General features: G+C 44.0%; 1 protein-coding gene across 2 annotated transcripts in view; it reads right to left on the reverse strand.

Annotated features, from left to right (window-relative positions):
• LOC108791575 (voltage-dependent L-type calcium channel subunit alpha-1C-like) overlaps nucleotides 1–18,605 on the reverse strand; it is a 338,499-nt gene that overhangs the window by 67,796 nt on the left and 252,098 nt on the right. For both annotated transcript variants that reach the window (XM_018562093.1, XM_018562095.1), the window contains 10 exons: nucleotides 17,923–17,949; nucleotides 10,052–10,212; nucleotides 8,385–8,610; nucleotides 7,402–7,609; nucleotides 6,646–6,766; nucleotides 3,758–3,872; nucleotides 2,768–2,900; nucleotides 2,522–2,594; nucleotides 2,206–2,338; nucleotides 230–359 (listed from right to left, as the gene is read on the reverse strand). In XM_018562093.1, coding sequence (XP_018417595.1) covers nucleotides 230–359; nucleotides 2,206–2,338; nucleotides 2,522–2,594; nucleotides 2,768–2,900; nucleotides 3,758–3,872; nucleotides 6,646–6,766; nucleotides 7,402–7,609; nucleotides 8,385–8,610; nucleotides 10,052–10,212; nucleotides 17,923–17,949 — 1,327 coding nt within the window. The remainder of the gene's footprint in view (nucleotides 1–229; nucleotides 360–2,205; nucleotides 2,339–2,521; nucleotides 2,595–2,767; nucleotides 2,901–3,757; nucleotides 3,873–6,645; nucleotides 6,767–7,401; nucleotides 7,610–8,384; nucleotides 8,611–10,051; nucleotides 10,213–17,922; nucleotides 17,950–18,605) is intronic.

Here is an 18,605-nt window from a genome sequence, read left to right on the forward strand (position 1 = left end):
TATAGCTCATATTTGGGTGGAGTGACCTCTATGGCAGCTGTGCAAAGAAGGACAGAGGGAATGGCGTCACAATGAATTTTTCTGCATTTGTAAATGACCCGTCTGCCGCGTCACAAAACACGGAGGAGAGAGCGTGCGGCTGCGGTGGCGCTCTGGGCGGGAGGGATGGAGTGGGAGGGGTCAGGTTGGATCTCCCATACCCCAGACATGAGGAGGACATTGTGCATACTTGGTTCCTGAAGGAGTAGTTTCTCACGGGGTCTTCGGCTGCCAGCGAGATGCTGCTCAGGAGGATGAAGAAGAGGATCAGGTTGGTGAAGATGTTGTTGTTGACAATACGGTGACAGTGGAGGCGGAACCTGCGAGACGGACAGAAAGGGACAAAATGCGGGCCGTTAGAGGGGACAAACGTCTGCGGTGAAGGGACTTTGGAAATGTGGTGGAGAAATTCCCATACACTTTACCTTATAGCAGGGGTAGCCAAACTCCAGCTTTGTCGAAACTACAAATCCCATGATGCACCTCTCCCTGGGAGTCATGTATGTGGCTGTGAGAATCTTGCAATGCCTCATGGGATTTGTAGTTCCAGCACAGATGGAGGGCCAGAGTTTGGCTATGCCTGCCTTCTAGTTTCTAAATGAGAAGAACACATTCCCCTGAATTTTAGCTATTTCTGCATAACAGACGTGATAAATATGTTTTATTAGACCTGCCCAGGTTCCTCAGGGTTCTCTTGGCTGGAATCTGCGTAAGTGGGACAATCTCTATCACAGGTCAGTTTGTACGGCACAGATCGCCCTCTGTCTAATTAATAAGGTTATATGAAGGCAAAAATGAGGACACGGTCCCTGGAGGAGGGACACCTAGAGAAAGTACAGATTTAATGGGATTAAAAGGATCAGAGAGACACAGGGGATGCTCTGAGCGGACTGCGGTTAACCTATACTGAAGGATCTACCTGTAAAGTGACTCAAGTCTGATATCTGTGTTTAAGGTTGTCGGCCATTGTGACAGAGCGCTGTATCGGTCGTATAGGTTTAGGTTTTGTACTGTGTGCATCGCAAGGAGCCATTTAAATGACAGATCCTCCAACTCCAAGACCCGAAGGAAGTTTTGAACTGATGACATCATCTCAGCCTGGGCAAGATCATTGGTTGGAGCTGAAAGATGGTTTTTGGTGATAAAAGGTGGAACTTTTCTGAAATGTTATGATGTTGCTGTATGCTGACATGTCAGGAATTTTTTCATGCACTCCCAGACCCATCTTAGGCTTACTGCACTGTGAGTTTACTGTATGTAAATGAAGCTGCGCTGATGCCGTATCACTGAAGCTTACCACATCATTATGGTAAATCTGTAAAAAATAAGTCAAGGCAACTGGACTTGCTGTATTTTTCTTGAAGACGTTTCACTGGTCATCCAACCAGCTTTCTCAATTCTGAATCTGAATTCCGAATTGAGAAAGCTGTTTGGATGATCAGTGAAACGTCTTCAAGAAAAATACAGCAAGTCTAGTTGCCTTGACTTATTTTTTCAGATATACCATGACCTGGATGAAGGAGAACCTTCACAGTGATTATGGTAAAGGTATGACAACTTTAACGAAGATAATATTATTTTAAGAGGGTTACATTACCATGCTGTATATTTTGTATTCAAAACTGAACTCCAGACAGATACAAACACAAATTAACCACCAGGGGGTCTGTTTATAAACAATTTTCAGAGCCTTTCATCCTCAGAATGACTAAAAATGTTCATTCTGTGCGAAGAGAGGCAAAAAACGAACGTTCTTAGTACATTTTCTTTTTGGGTCGAATGTAATGTAATGTAAAACTGCACTATGGCAAGTAGATGGGGCTGAGGAGCCTGGGATATAGGGATTTATTTCCTATGCTACTCCTCTCCATCTAGTGGCCACAATGTGGTACTAATTACATTCAACCCAGAAGAAAATAGACTAAGAACGTTCATTTTTGTCTCTATTCACTCAGAATCAACATCCACAAAGATTCACAGGGCGAATGGCTCTTCAATTGTTTAAAAATAGACCCCTAGTTACTGATTATAAAATATTTCAGCAAGTGGCCTAGATATCTACATAACAGAAGCCGGCAAAGATCTGTTATAATGTTTGCTATTAGGATTGCACTGTCTCTGGATAACCTGGAGCGGATCTGTTAAATTGTAATAGTTTGAAATTACTTGTTGTCTGGACGGAAGACAAAGAAAGCGGTGGCTTCGGGCATGGGAACAGCCTTCTCCTTCATGTGCAGTTCAGAAAGTGGGCGGGGTCGAGGACCAACAGGCATCTCAGGCTCCTCCTCTTCCTCCTCCCCTGAGGAACACAAAATCATTTTAATTAAGAGAAGATTCTACAAGATGTGTTTCATGTTATAGGAGTCATTCATAGCAGGTCTTAACGGTCATCCTCTATATGTTCTATGTTGTTATTTCTCTGCAATAATCAGACATTTCTCAGCACTTTACCAACCTTCCCAGAATCCTTTGCTGCAGTTACCTGGGTTTTCATTGCTGCTGGGATATGGAGACTTCTCATCGTTTTCGTTGGAGGGATAATCTTCCACATTAATCTACAGGAAGGAGACAGAAGAGCAATAGTCAGAGATGTGTTTGGAGATGACTGAAGAATAGGATCAGGAGACGGTCTACATGAGCCCATTAAAACTGTGTTATAAAGAAAACTTAGTAATATAGAGGCATGTGATAGGCTGGAGTCGGGGCGTTCCCGTGATGTCATTCACACCTTGGTAGTAGGAGGTGACTCGCCATCTGCGGTGATGGCCTTCAATTCGATCTTCTCTTTGTTTTCCTCCACCGCCGGCACCGGAGATTTTCCAATCGTCTCGTTCTCTTGTTTCTTCTCCGGGCTCGCCGTTCTGAGGGGAAGGTAAGAACATATTTCAACTCATACATGGGGACATATCATGACACTTCTAATCCAATCATATACAGTAATACCTTGGTTTACAAGTAACTTGGTTTGAGAGCGTTTTGCAAGACAAGCAAACATTTCTGAAAAATGTTGCCTTGATATACAAGCAATGTCTTGCAAAAAGAGCAACATTTGGTAGAAAAGCACCACCCGAACAAGGCTGTAGAAGTGCGAGCGATGAGACTCTTTAACGACAACACAATGTCACATTGGATAGATTCCTTGTTAAGGTTTCACGAAATGAAAAAGATTCCATTGAGCCAAGAGATAGCAGTGATTCCGTTAGTGATAGTGAAAGTCGTCCTACACAATAATCCTCCTCTCTCTTGTCCCCCTCACACAGGCCACAAAAGGTACCTGTAATTGGTTTACTTTTCTTTACATTTTATACGTTATTATATTACAGTACAGTATTGTAATCATTTTTATATGAATATTTTTGGGTTGTGGAACGAATCATCTGAATTTCCATTATTTCCTATGAGGAAATTCGCTTTGATATACAAGCGCTTTGGATTACAAGCATGCTTCCGGAACGAATTATGCTCTTAAACCAAGGTATTACTGTACAGTATTTACATCACCCTGAAATGCAGGTGGTGACTTTTTTTTTCTTTGGCCAGGCAGTGTATGGGAGGCAAGGGGAAAGGTAGAAGAGTCTTTACAAATGACCAGAATATTACTCTTACGTCTAGGAGAATTGTTCACTGATCTAACTGCAGCACGCTGGAATCTCATTGGCTGCTAGGGGGTCAGCACACATTTTCCCTATCAGTCTGTTTAGGAAAAGGGGAGACTTACCGGGCCAGTTTCTTCCTCTCCTTCTCTTCCTCCTCTTCCTTCTGAGCAGAGGTCAAACTTTCTGCATCTGCCAAATTGTCCACAGCAATGGCCAAGAAAACATTTAGCAGGATATCTGATGCAGGAGTTAAGGAACGGGGGGTAAGCCTCAATCGTTTCTACCCATGACAATGAAGAAATGACTAACTGTGCAGAAGGGCATTTGTCCCCTTGCTTCTCCTTCCCATTTTTACATTTTCATCTCCAAGAACTGTCTGCCAGTGTTACTGGTTGTTTCCAGTCTGCTGGAATAAATTCCCGACTTGCCACAATATACAGCAACAGTATTATGTTTCAGAGATGCTACACCTTTTACCATTAAGAAGCCATCCTGGTGCTCCAGGCCAGAGATTTTTGATGACTAAAATGATGTCATCAGTCTGCTGCAGGCAGGAGGAAGCATTTCCTCAGTCTGTTGTCCCCCAGTGATCAGACTGCAACATTGTAACTTTGTATCAAGTCACAGGGTGAGAGGCTGCAGCAGGGGCTGATCTGTGTCATTTGTGAACACAGCCATGAACTGCGCAGACACCAGGATTTGCATATCTGTCATATCTCCGGGAAGTAGATGGTGACCCTGGATGATGCCTTAAAGGAGAACTATGAGATGAGTGATTTCCACTCACCTCATAGTTCTAGCCGACCTGTGACAATGAGACTGTCACAGGTCGGCTCAGTAGATCGGGAGGTGAGCGAACACATACCGGCGTTCGCTCACCTCTCGATCCTGTCACGGCTCTCTGCCGTGACAGGGGGAGGGGCTGGATTCCCCTCTCCACTTAGGGTGACGGGAGGACGCTAGTTTGTGTCCTCCCGTTACCCTAAGGAGAACTATGGGGAAAAAAACTGACCCCATAGTTCTCCTTTAACAAAGATGGGGTCGTCCTTATGGAGAGAGAAGCAGATGAAGACATTGTCAGGGTGAGTACTGTGATCTTTGTGAGAGGCAATAAATACCTGAAAGCATTACACTGACACAGTACTGAGCATGCTGCACGTGATCATGAAAAATAGCTTATGAGAGGCCTAATTTAATGTTTCCGTATATCTGAGCTTCTAGCACAGCTCAGCATCCCAAAAGGTGCAGAAAACCTTATTTCTTACTATCGGTCAGTGACTCAATGTTCACACAGGCCCGGATTCCCCACAAGGCCACCGAGGCAGGGCGCAGAGGGGCGGCAGCGGTGTCCTTGTGGGGAAGTTGCCCTCTCTACATTCAGTCCTGCTCTGTACAAGCAGGACTAAATGTTGTGTGAGGCAGACGATTTTTCGTTTACATGTGAACTCGGCGATGTACAGTGAGCGGCAGGGTTAAAACTAACCCTGCTGCTCCATGTAGACTGTAGACAGTGAGAGGGGAGAGCTGTGCTCTTCCTCTCTCACCTGCACAGTGCTGTGCTAAAACTCCTGTATTGGAGGTGACAGGGTCAATAAAGAGAACCTGTCACCTCCAATTGCTATCACACAGGGGATTGTTTTCTCCTGTGTGATAACAATAAAGTTAGGTGGAAAAAAAATGTAATTGATTTAAAAAAAAAAAAAATAATAATATGAAATAATTAAATAAAAAATAAAAAGTTTTAAAAAAGTTTTAAAAAAATAAAGGAACCGTAAAAAAATTGACACTAACCCCACCGCCCTGCCATCTGGGTGCCATTCTCCATTGATGGGAAGGGGGGGGCGCATCGCAGAACCTGGCCTTGGGGCGGCAGGGAGAGTAAATCCGGCCCTGTGTCCACATCTAATGGAAACACCTTTAAAGGATGAGTTCAATTAAATACAACATGCGGTGCACCAGGTTGTGGGCTGTGAACAAACACTCCCATGTGGAATAATATGAGTCTCTTGTAAACATTGGAGAGATGTCTGATAGGTATTTTCATTCTTCCCAGAATTATACAACAAGCAACCAGCATTTTAGGGGCCACTGTTCTTAGGGAAAACTTTCTGAACACAAAAGCAAAAGGTGGAGATATGTGACAGATGGTAAGAAGAACCTGGGGATAAAAGCCTGCATGTGCAATTATATGCTAGCCGTTACAATGGCTTAATGGGGTGAATTCATGATCAATGATGTAATTGTAGGTCTGAAATGAGATCAGTGGGGGTGTGGCTTTATGGCTAATGGATGTCATTGTAGGTTGGGAATAAAGTAATTGGGGGTGTGGCTTTATAGTCAATTGAAGTTGTTGTAGGTTGGAAATAGGATTACTTGGGGTGTGGCCTTATAGCTAATTAATGTCATTGTAGGCTGGAAATAATATCATTGGGGGTGTGGCCTTATGGCTAATTGATGGCATTGTAGGTTGGAAATAGGATTACTGGGGGTGTGGCCTTATGGCTAATTGATGCCATTGTAGGTTGGAAATAAGATCATTGGGGGTGTGGCCTTATTACCAGTTAATATCATTGTAGTTTGGATTCATGGCCAATTATGTCACTGTAGATCTGAAATGAGATCATTGGGGGTGGGTCTTTATGGTCACTAGATGTTATTGTAGCTAAGAAATAGATCAATGGGGTGTGACTTTATTGCTAGTTAATGTCATAGTAGGTCGGAAATAATATTATTGGGGGTGTGGACTTATGGCCAATGGATGTCATTGTAGGTTGGAAATAAGATCACTGTAGGGTGGCTTTGTTGCCAGGTAATATTGGAGGTAGGAAATAATATCATTGGGGGTGTGGTTTTATGGCCACATGATGTCATAGTAAATTGGAAATAACATCGTGAGAGGGTCTTTTTGGACAATTGATGTCATTAGATTAGAAATAACATAATTGGGGGTGTGGCTCGTTCCACAATTTTGGAGTGACCTTCCCCTCCCTGCACTTGTAAGACAGGATACAGTTTCCACAGATGAAGAGGATGATGAAGTAGATGCAGACAAGCATCCCGGGAAATGAGGGTCCGCCATACGCCATGATCCCGTCGTACATCACTGAATTCCAGTCCTCTCCGGTGAGGATCTGCGTGAGATAAAATAAAGCAAAAGGAAGGAGAACGAAAAAAAGAAACTTTGAATTTTATCCCATACCACAGATTGCCTGATACTAGAGAACACATCCACGGAACATTATTTTGATTTAAAATGGTCAAGCTGCCCTTGTTTTAGAAAAGCTACAGATGCTTCTCAGAAAGAAGCTTTTTATAGCATCCTGTTCCTGTAACTGCCGAGGACACATGCATCAATCAAAAGTTTAGCTCTAGTTTTTAGCCCCTCCTCCTCATTAGCATAGCATAGCTAATCAGGTTTAAATGAGGAAAAAAACCCTCAGGCTCTCTGGATACAATTGAGGACTTCCTGAATGAGCTGTGGTGTTAATCATCATGTAGCAGAGTGGTTGGGCACTACGTATATGGCTTGTGGGCTTATTGCCTGCATGTGGGGCGATCACATCATGATCAGTGAAGTTTTTCAGCTGATAAACGCTCTATAGTAAAAGCAGGAGAGATTCTTCTTGCTTAAGCTGCACAGACAAGACAAATGGAAAGACTGGGATGGGAAAAAACTCAATGATATCACAGCATGAGGACCTGCTTCTTCTATCCTTTGGAACCTGTCAAGAATGGATTGGAAACGTTTAAAGTGAAAAGGCCGCACCTGGAAGACAGTAAGCAGGGCCTGCGGAAAGTTGTCGAAGGTGCTGCGGCGGGTCTGCATCTCGTCGAAGTTGAACTTTCCCCCGAAGAGCTGCATCCCCAACAGAGAGAAGATGATGATGAAGAGAAAGAGGAGGAGCAGCAGGGAGGCGATGGAGCGCACGGAATTCAGCAGAGAGGCCACCAAATTACTGAGGGAATTCCAGTACCTGAGAGACACAAAAAGAGACACTCAGCAACTGCAAGTTATCGAAGAGTACATACCTTATTTTACCCACATGGAGCATGCTATGTACTAGGGATGCACCAAAACCGAGTATTTGGGTGAGTACGCGTAGTAAGCTCCCGATGCTTATGGAACTTCCGGTATCAGGAAGCCGGGCGGCGAGTCATTACACGCTGACCGGCTTCCTGATTGGCCGAGAAGCCGGCTCCTGCTTCCTCCCCATCAGGGAGCATTGAGCTGGCTTCCCTGCCAATCAGGAAGCCAGGGGGTGGGTAATGACTCGCTGCCTGGCTTCCTGACATCGGGAGCATTTGGACGAGTACTCACCTAAATACTTGGTATTGGTGCATCCCTAGTCATTACATGCTAATCAGGAAACCGGGCGGCGAGTCATTACACGCCTCCTGGCTTCCTTAATGGGACTTCCGGTATTGATATCGGCGAGCACCGAGCAAAAAAAAAAAAAAGTACTCGATACTGAAAAAACGGTATCGGTGAATCCCTACTGAGTACTGCATCACATTAAATTCCAAATAACCTGTCAGTTTAAATCAGCTAAATACGTTCGTTACGTACGAACATCAAAACTAAAAGCATGCAACAGTCTCACAGTTTATCTTCTTTAAAAAGTAGCCACAGCCTAGAAGAGTTTCAGAGTAGAAAAGCCTGTCCCCTGCCAGCATTCTGCAGAACTCTTGGTGGTCTCTCTGCATATCCCAGCCACACAACTCCAGGTGAGATGGGGGTGAAGAGGGTACCTGGTGATCTTGAATATCCTGAGGAGACGCACGCAGCGCAGGACGGAGATGCCCAAAGGGGACATGATTTTGGTCTCTACCAATATGGTTTCCAGGATCCCCCCACAGACGATGAAACAGTCGAAACGGTTGAAGAGGGAGACGAAGTACGCCTGGAGCCCCAGACTGTACATCTTCAGGAGCATCTCAGCGGTGAAGAGCGCCAGGAGGACTTTGTTTACCGTGTCTGCAACACAGAGAATAAAATATTACAAAACAATACCAGCTTATTCCATAACAATCAAACAGCGATGATCATTAACTGCCAGCAGACTCAATTCCTGCTTTCCCTTCTTGAGAAATCCTAGATTGTCATGCCAATAATTATTTAGGGGGGCGAGACTTTCTTTTGGTTCAACTGTCTATCAAAAAAGTATTTTGTTTTGTAAAAGAACGATTCAAATGATTGTATCGGGGTCTATTTATAAACCGTCCGCAGGGCGCCTCACCCTGCCAATATCTGAGAACATTCGGTCTGTGCGGATATGGCATATATTTGTTCATTTTGACATACATTCACACAGAGCGAATGTTCACAGATATTTGCAGATATGTTTATAAATAGACCTTTAAATGTATTCATTTTGTGCTGGATAACCCACTGTTGTGGGAATGGGGCAAATTAAAATGTTCTTGGGGTATTTTCTCATCTGGCCGAATGTTCTTTAGACTATAAATAACACAAATCTGCTGGTGTTTGCTCTCATTTGCAGATCTAATGAGCAATAGTATACTATGAATGGTCCTGTCAATTTCAATAAGAGCGGTATGACTGTGCTGGAAGTAGATACATCAACCACAGAGGTGCTGGAAATATTAGTCCCATAGTGGACCGGCGCTGATGATTGCCTTTGGCAGATAGAGACAATGCTGCAAAACAGAAAAAGTATATATGCTCACTGCTCTGAGGATCCGTACAGCCTCCTAAGGCCCCATTCATACCTGTAGCTCGAATGTGTAAGTGATACAAGGCTCAACAAAGAGGAATCATGGCCCAAAAGCGTGTAGCAAAACAGGCATTTTTCATACATATTCTTGCTTAGTAACTAGCTTTCCATCAGCTAAAAATAATAATAATTAAATAATAATAAAATAAAAATAATAAATAAAATGCTAATGCCTTAAAAGTGTGCAAAAACATGCAAAAAAACGCTGAAAAAAAACGCCAGAAAAAGGACCAAAGACACTCTGAAGCGCGCCTTACTCTGCATGGATGTGGTGCAATGAGTATATTTATTTTTATGTTATTTATATTTATGTGACTTATATTCTTAAGAACATTCAACTACAAGAGAAATGACACTAAGAACATTCGATAAATAAATAAAATATATAAAAATGTAAAAGTTTATAAAAAATAAATAAAAATAAACTATTTTAGAAATAGTTAAAAAGTTAGGAAAAAAACATTTTCGGTTTCGGCCTGACATTTTTTTTCATTTCGATTTTAAATTTTAATTTCGGCGCACCTCTAATAAATAAACCTCTTTGCGTATTTTGTTAACTCAACACTAAAAAAGACAAAGTGGCCCATTTATAAATCTTCCGCCACTAGATGGAGGTTCATGTGGTTTGTTACATTGGGTGGGATCTTCGTGATAGGTTCATTATTTGGTGGTTTTCCTTACCTTGTACTTCGGTCAGCCAGTCGGGTTGGTTGTAGTGCTCGGAAGCGATGGTCAGCGTGTTCAGGAATACCAGAAATATCACCAGCCAATAGAAGACGTTGGACTTCACCGCCGCCCGGCACTTTCGCCGACAAAACCGGTTCCAGCGCCGCCAGTAACGGCTGCAGAATGTGGGAAACAGGGATAGGTGTTACAGAAGAAGTGGTAAGACAGAAATAAGCAAACCCTTTGGGGGGCGTGACTGAAAACCACCCCACCCCTGAGGGCTAGTCCTGGTGTGGTCTAGTGTGGTGTTTTTTTTGGCTCTGACGTGCTCTTCCACAAGAAAAGATGATGTGTCCCGCTGTATCAATTTATATCTGTTATATCGTAATAAAAGCTAAACTCCATGCAGATATAAAAGACACAAATTAATGCAGCTTTGTATTTATGAAAATATTTGTTTAAAATTAAAGTTTTAGTACTGTACTTGAATATGACCTGTTGTCAGCCAGTTGCACCCCACCTTTACAGCAGGGCTCATACTAGGGAAGTAGAAAGCAGCACAAGGAGCCAAGAGGTGAGCTCATCAGTCTGCTGTTTCTTCTTTTACTGTCCAATCACAGGCTGGGGGAGGGACAAGACCCATAAAGCTGACCACACATGTATAAAATTTTGGCTTTTTCCTGCTGAATTTACCAAAATGTAATCAGTGGTTGGCCCTGTCGACACCACTTGGCTTTTAATGGACTTTTGTCAAAGGAGCCGGGTGGAAAATTGTTGGCAACACAGTGACTGCAGTCAATCAGATGCTGTCAGTGATCGGGTATTCCGCAGGCTCTGGCTAATAGAATACAACAGCCAGCAGGGAAGATTTCTCCAATCTTGTTCTTGAGTGTGAATGGAGAAATTGAGTGATTTTTCTCATTCAGCCCGCTCCCCATACATTGTATGGTCAACTGACAGAGGAACTTTACCCCTATCTTTCAAATGACAACACACACACCTTTAGAAATGTTTAGTAATGACAATCTACTAACACATACTTCTACATCATTGCCGGCTTTCTATTCTTCCCATACCTTATTTTTCTTTTCCTCCCCCATTCTTCTCACAGTTGCCATTTTAACTAAGGGCAGATTAATCCATCTCCCTTTACTTCCTGGAACTCTGGCACATGTGACTAGGACATGTGACCATGCACATCATCTCAGGGGAGGACCATGCCTTTCCCGTAATTTTCATGAGATTACAGATGAGATTCCCCAGCAATGCTCTGCTGATGTAACCTTCCCAGGATGCAACGCTTGGGCACAGATGACATCACTAATGCCCAAGAGGATCAGGAAGTGGAAAACAGTAATTTTAAGTAAAAGCAAAAAGTGTTTGTTTAAGCAATGAATGTAAGATGATTTCATATCATTTCATATCTGCATCCTGATGTGATTTATAGTGAAAGGGGCTAAAGGTCCACTTTAAGTATTACTCCAACAATTCATTCCCACACAGCTACCTCCTCATGTATCACTTCCCCCTCCCTTTTAGATTGTAAGCCCTCAGGGGCAGGCCAGGGGCTTATTACCATCTTGTCTTGAATTGTATTGTGTTTGTAATGTCTTCCTTATATTGTAAAGCGCTGAGCAAACTGTTAGCGCTATAATCAAATATAAAAATGTATAAAAAGATATAATTAAAATCCTGTATAATAATAATAATACAAAACTGCAGATGATAAAAAATTAGGTCTCCTGCCCTGCCCTTCTATGCTGTCTGGAAGAGATGTGTGAATTGGATGGACAGAATTACAATTCCTTTGGCAGGTAAACAGCTCCCCTATATGTATTACATTTGTTTGCTTGGGGTTTAGCTTTAACCTTTATATGTACACCCTTCTTTATAGAAGCCTTATCATTTTTTAGTTTGGTACACAGATTTGTGTATTAGTTGCTCACAGGGAACATAAGATGGTTGAAGTGCTTATATTTTGGCCTTGTTCACACCGAAAGCGTGTGTGTTCCAAAGCGGTAGCTGCTGGAATGCACCGCGATCGCTGAGAAAATTCCCCCCGCGTTTTGGAGCGGGAGGGGGCGTGGCGGTGCATTAAATTAAATGGCACCGCTTCCACGCCCACCCGCCTGCAGTGCGATCGGACGTGTGGCAAAACTTTGCCAGCGTTCCGTTCCACTGCAAACGCAAAAAATAGAGCAAGCCCTATTTTTTGCGTTTGCAGTGGAACGGAATGCTGGCAAAGTTTTGCCACGCGTCCAATGCACCGTCACGCCCCCTCCCGCCCCAAAATGCGGTGAGAAGTTTCTTAGCGATCGCTGTGCGTTCCAGCAGCTACTGCTCTGGAACGCTTTAGGTGTGAACAAGGCCTTAATTATTTCATCCTATCCATAAAGAGTTTTCTGGGTTTTAATCAGACCCGGGTTCTATAAATGAATGTAATCACTGGGCTATGTCACATGAACCTTTACTACAGAAATAACAATATTCTTGGTATTGTCATCATTATTACATATATGAGAGTTCTTTGTAGGATCCGGTATCTGCATTCATATCAGGAAGCAGCACTATTTCTGTGCATTCCCCTTGGATGGGTCCTATTCCAGCTCTGCCCTCTGCATTGCATATATTTGTATGCACAGACGCCCTTTGCATCATACACAAGGGCACACAGGAGGGCACGTCCCAGCCAATACATTCAATTAACTTCCATACCCCCTTTAACGACTGCGCAGACGGATCTGTCCTTGTTTGATTTCCCTTCAGTATGGCGGAGTGCACCTTATCACTTTGCTGAAGTGCAGGATCTTAAAGGGACTCTGTAATGGACATGTGTGACAAGGCCCTGATGGAAGCAGCTATTCCCCCACTGTTTTACATGCTAGCTCCAGAACAGTGTGACTCAGTGATCTGTGTCAGGTCTGCAGGAACATGTTAACGGTGAAAAGCATTCCGCTTACAGATCACGGCTTTTGCTGGTCTCGGTGGGATCGCTCATAGGAGATTCTGTAGTGTATATCCTAACCCTGGAGGATGAGCTGATGTCCTTCAGGGTGTATACATACCGCCAATAGCCATCAAGTGTTTACAGGGTATGTCTGGGCAAAACAGCAACACGCATCCAGTACATCTCTGCAATACATTCCCCCATGGCACATCCCTTCAGAAAAGATGCCAGTGCTGAAAAATACCAGGAAATCCAGGGAGCTCCTAACTTACTCCTAACTAACAATGGTGACTCTGCTGGATCTATCTATCTATTGCCAAAAGTATTTGGAAACCCCTCCAAATCATTGGATTCAGGCACCTCGGCATGCAGACGCTTCTACAAACATTTGTGAAAGAATGGGTCGCTCTCAGGAGTTCAGTGACTATAAGCGTGGTACCGTGATAGGTTGTCACCTGTGCAATAAGTCCATCCGTGAAATTTCCTTGCTACTAAATATTCCACGGTCACCTGTTAGAGGTATTATAACAAAGTGGAAGCAGCTGGGAACAACAGCAACTCAGCCACGAAGTGGTAGGCCACGTAAAATGACAGAGCGGGGTCAGCGCATGAAGTCGCTAACTGTCTGCAGAGTCAATAGCTACAGACTTCCAAACTTCATGTGGCCTTCAGATTGGCACAACAACAGTGTAAAGAGAGCTTCATGGAATGGGTTTCCAAGGCCGAGCAGCTGCAGCCAAGCCTTACATCACCAAGTGCAATGCAAAGCGTGGGATGCCGTGGTGTAAAGCACGCCGCCACTGGACTCTAGAGAAGTGGAGACGTGTTCTCTGGAGTGACCAATCACGCTTCTCTGTCTGGCAATCCGATGGACGTGTCTGGGTTTGGCGGTTGCCAGGAGAACGGTACTTGCCTGACTGCATTGTGCCAGGTGTAAAGTTTGGTGGAGGGGGGATTATGGTGTGGGGTTGTTTTTCAGGGGATGGGCTTGGCCCCTTAGTTCCAGTGAAGGGAACTCTTAAGGCATCAGCATACCAAGACGTTTTGGACAATTTCATGCTCCCAACTTTGTGGGAACAGTCTGGGGTGGCCTGCACAGGAACTTGACTGGCCTGCACAAGGCTCAACAAAGAGGAATCATGGCCCAAAAGCGTGTAGCAAAACACCCGTACCTTGATAAAGTACATGAGTTTCTTTTGGGGCAGATTAGTGTGTTTTGGCCGCAATAGACTTCAATTAGGGTGCCTGAAAAAAATGCATGAAAATGCACAAAAACAGGCATTTTTCATACATATTCTTGCTTAGCAACTAGCTTTCCATCAGCTAAAAATAATAATAATTAAATAATAATAAAATAAAAATAATAAATAAAATGCTAATGCCTTAAAAGTGTGCAAAAACATGCAAAAAAACGCTGAAAAAAAACGCCAGAAAAAGGACCAAAGACACTCTGAAGCGCGCCTTACTCTGCATGGATGTGGTGCAATGAGTATATTTATTTTTATGTTATTTATATTTATGTGACTTATATTCTTAAGAACATTCAACTACAAGAGAAATGACACTAAGAACATTCGATTGGCACAGAATGGTTTATTGGCACAGAATAAATGTACTGGCGGGCTGCCTGGACAAATAGCTTTTTTTTCTTATTTTTATAAAAAGTAGGGATGTACCGATATATCGATTGCCGAAACGTATTGGCCGAAAATTGCACTTTTGGCAAAATGCCGAAAGTGCAATTTTTCTGCCGATATAGCAATGTATCTGTGATTTCTCTCCTCCCACACCGCTCAGCCTCCTGTCACAGATCAGAGGAGAGCGGCTATGTGAGGGCAGAGACAGCCAGCACTTTCACAGGAGGCAATGTGGGGGAGGAGTCAGCTGTCAGATCGAGCTCTCCTCCCCGCACCCGGAAGAATGGTCAAACACTCCCATAGGCACACTCCAAAACCTTGTGGACGCCTTTCCAGAAGAGTTGAAGCTGTTATAGCGGCAATGGGTGGGCCAATCAGGAAGGACAGCGGGTACAAACACTCAATGATCAGAGATCGCTGAGTGTTTGTAAATAATTGAGGACAGAGTATGGTTGCTATATCCTCAATGATGAATGAATGGGAAGTGATCTACATCATCTCCTGTTCATTCATTCTTGTGGTTATAGTAAACATACTCTGTTCTCATGTTGTGAATGTACAGGAACACTCAGTATAGAGCATTCCTGTTCATTGATAACAGGGGATACAGAAATAGAGATTGGGGGGTCTGTGTCCTCAACCTCACTATCTATCTATCCCATATCTATCAGTCTATGTGTCTGTCTCATCAGCACCTCTTTTTCATATTGGTACCTCGGACTTCGGCCCCCTGATCCTATAATAGTAAGTTGCGTATAAACACTGGATTGCAGGCCTTTTGAATGGAAGAAAAGAGACCCCCTGCAATTTGAAAGACCTGAGAAACTATAAATAAGAAGAAGAATAAAGAGTTTTCCCCGCACCACCTTTCTGGGTAGTCCCAAGCCTCCAGGAAATGTGACACGCATTACTTTGCGTCGTTTGACAGCCAGTTCTGGAAGGTCGCCTCTTATTAAAGGAGGACGCGCGCCAGCTCAGTCCTGACCTGAATTAATTCTCCTTGAGCTGCTTTAAACATCACAGGGCCCCCTTTCCACTCAATTACTCGGGTCCATTGTCAGCGCAGTTGCTAAGCAGGTTTAGCTCTTCAGAGTGGGCGGCCTGTAATTAGTACTAAGTATCTTGTACAGCCAGTAATTATCCGGTGAGCAGAGCTGGCATTAGTGAATGACTCTGTACCCGCAGATTTTTCTAACCCCTGCGCTGCTGGGTGGGGTCTCCGCCAGCAGCGAGTGGGTAGAAGATGTGGCCCTCAAAATGACAATCCGGTACGGCTGAGGGGGTCCGCTGCACTTTGACTGACTGTGATATTGTAATTTGATTTGTATTTTGGCATTGTATTTCAGTGCCAACGTGTTTGTCCTTGGTACAGAGCCAGGTTTGTGGCTGTTATACTAGGATTAGGGTTAGGGTTGCCGGTTATAGAGCACCAGACAGAAATGGGCATTTGTCAGAATATGACTCTCCACTCATAAGTTATAATAATAGTGCAACCCTACTTTACAGGGATGGCTATCTGTGCTGTTATTAACCTGTATTCTCTCCCAGTCAGGGCAGCCATGTCAGCTCAGTGTTAAGCTATTAGGCCCCCCATGGAGGCTGTGCTGTCTACTGACCGAGCTCCGGGCTGATAACTAGCACCCTGGAGTAACTGCTTCAGAAGAACAAAACTGCCAATGAACATTGCCTTTTGGTTTTCATGTAATCTTACCAATACCCTTGTTAATTTTTAGGTTCTTAAATGTTAGAGGCACTGCAATCAGGCAGGGGATATGATGGCCTCCATGACTGCCCTTAAAGAAACCCTCACTACCCCTAGTGTTAGAGGCACAGGGGTAGCTGTCTGTGCTGTTATTGACATGTCAGTTCAGTGTCAAGCTGGTAGGCCTCCGTGGAGGCTGTGCTGTCTACTGACTGAGCTCAGGGCTGATAACTAGCACTGTGGCATAACTGCTGTATGATGGCCTCCATGACAGCCCTTAAAGAAACCCTCTCCTCACATCATTTAATTCAAGGTCATACGTTTTAATAATAAATAGTGCAACCTTAATTTTCAGGGATGGCTGTCTGTGCTGTTATTAACTTGTATTGTCTCCCAGACAGGGCAGCCATGTCAGCTCAGTGTTAAGCTGTTAGGCCCCCAATGGAGGCTGTGCTGTCCACTGACTGAGCTCAGGGCTGATAACTAGAACTCTGATGTAATTGCTGTAGGAGAACAAAACTGCCAATGAACATAACCTTTTAGCTTTCTTTTCAATGAAGCCTCCCAGCTTCTTTGTTATTTGTTAGGTTCTGAAGTGTTAGAGGCACTGCAATCAGGCAGGGGACGTGATGGCTTCCATGACAGCCCTTAAAGAAATCCTCTCCTCACATCATTTAATTCAAGATCATAAGTTGTAATAATAGTGCACCCTTAATTTTCAGGGGTAGCTGTCTGTGCTGTTATTAACTTGTATGCTCTCCTAGTCAGGGCAGCCATGTCAGCTCAGTGTTAAGCTGTAAGACCCTCCATGGAGGCTGTGCTGTCTACTGACTAAGCTCAGGGCTGATAACTAGCACTCTGGCATAGCTGCTGTAGGAGAACAAAACTGCTTATGAATGTAGCCTTTTAGCTTTCTCCTCATGTAATCCTAACCTTTGTTATTTGTTAGGTTCTTAAATGTTAGAGGTATTGGAAGCAGTCAGGGGATATGACAGCCTCCATGTGTACGTTTCGGATATAAATAGTAGAGAACGCCATGAAAGCTAAACATTATAACAATTATATTACAACCTAGCCGAATGTCTTCCCCCAAAATATCAGACGTTGCTGGCACATTTATTGACAATATTAATTTGCTTCCAAAATCTTGTCATACAGTTACCATTTGACTTTCGGTTTACAAAAGGTCCTTGACTGAGGATGGCTACTCCATAAGCCACTCCTATAAAAGGATCACGTTCACCTACCACACCAATAAGAGTTAACGTACGGTCCATGTCCCAGGCTGCTCTGTGATTGGAAGAAGCATCTGTCTGTACTGAATCCAGCATTGCACTGTGCAGGGATTGGTCGGTGCGGCCGCCTATCTCCGGCTGAATGCAGTGTGCCAGGCTGTGCTGTGATTGGACAGAGTACCTGCCTATCACCCTATGTGTGAACATGGCATTCAAGTGATTGGACCTTGCAGTGATTGGACCTTGCAGCTATCGGTCAATGACTGCGTGAGTGAATTTGGCATGCCTGGCTGCTACGTGATTGGACGGAGAAGCTGTCATTTAAAAGAGCATCATTGGCGGCAGCTGATCAGCAGTTTTCTTACCTAAATTTAGACTTGGAAATTCTGTGCCTGAAAGACATAAAGAAGAAAAATAGAAAATGATGCTGAGTCACAGCTGCCATTATTCCTCACAATTCCTCTCCGAACGCCACCACCGCCCGCGTCTTTCACGGCAGCCGCGGTAACGTGAGATGATGGCGCCGGCGGGAGGTGAGCGGAGGGCTTTATGAGCGCCGCATGCTGCAGGCACGTGGCTATGACAGGGAAGCGATGGCGTATAACGCTATTAAAGTGTATCCATGCACGGTGCACTAACCCGTGGCGCTGTGGTGGCACTAAAAGTTTCAGCATGCCTCAAGAGAACCTGTATTTCTGGAGTAAACACGGAGCTGCAGAGGAGGAGGGAAGGGCAGATAGAGCAGATAGAACTGTTTATAGTTTTCCATATTGGTGAATGTTAACTTTCCATTTCCACCTGCAAAGAAAAAAATTGCAACCATTGCAACAGCGTTCTGTATGCAATACAACTCTGATGCTCCTGTCATCAGCTCAGAAGCAAAGTTGCAGAAATCCTCAGCACTCTGTTTACACTCATCCCAGTGACTGTTTTACCCCTGGTGAGACACACAACCGGGTGTGCTTGAGGGGTGTTGGAGCTGATCATGTGATCACAACAATGGTGGACTGTCCTGCTTAGCGATCACTATAGCAGCGGCACTAGAATG

This window comes from Nanorana parkeri, unplaced genomic scaffold, assembly GCF_000935625.1.
Source record: "Nanorana parkeri isolate BGI_ZX_2015 unplaced genomic scaffold, ASM93562v1 scaffold560, whole genome shotgun sequence".
Classification (NCBI taxonomy): Eukaryota; Metazoa; Chordata; class Amphibia; order Anura; family Dicroglossidae; genus Nanorana; species Nanorana parkeri.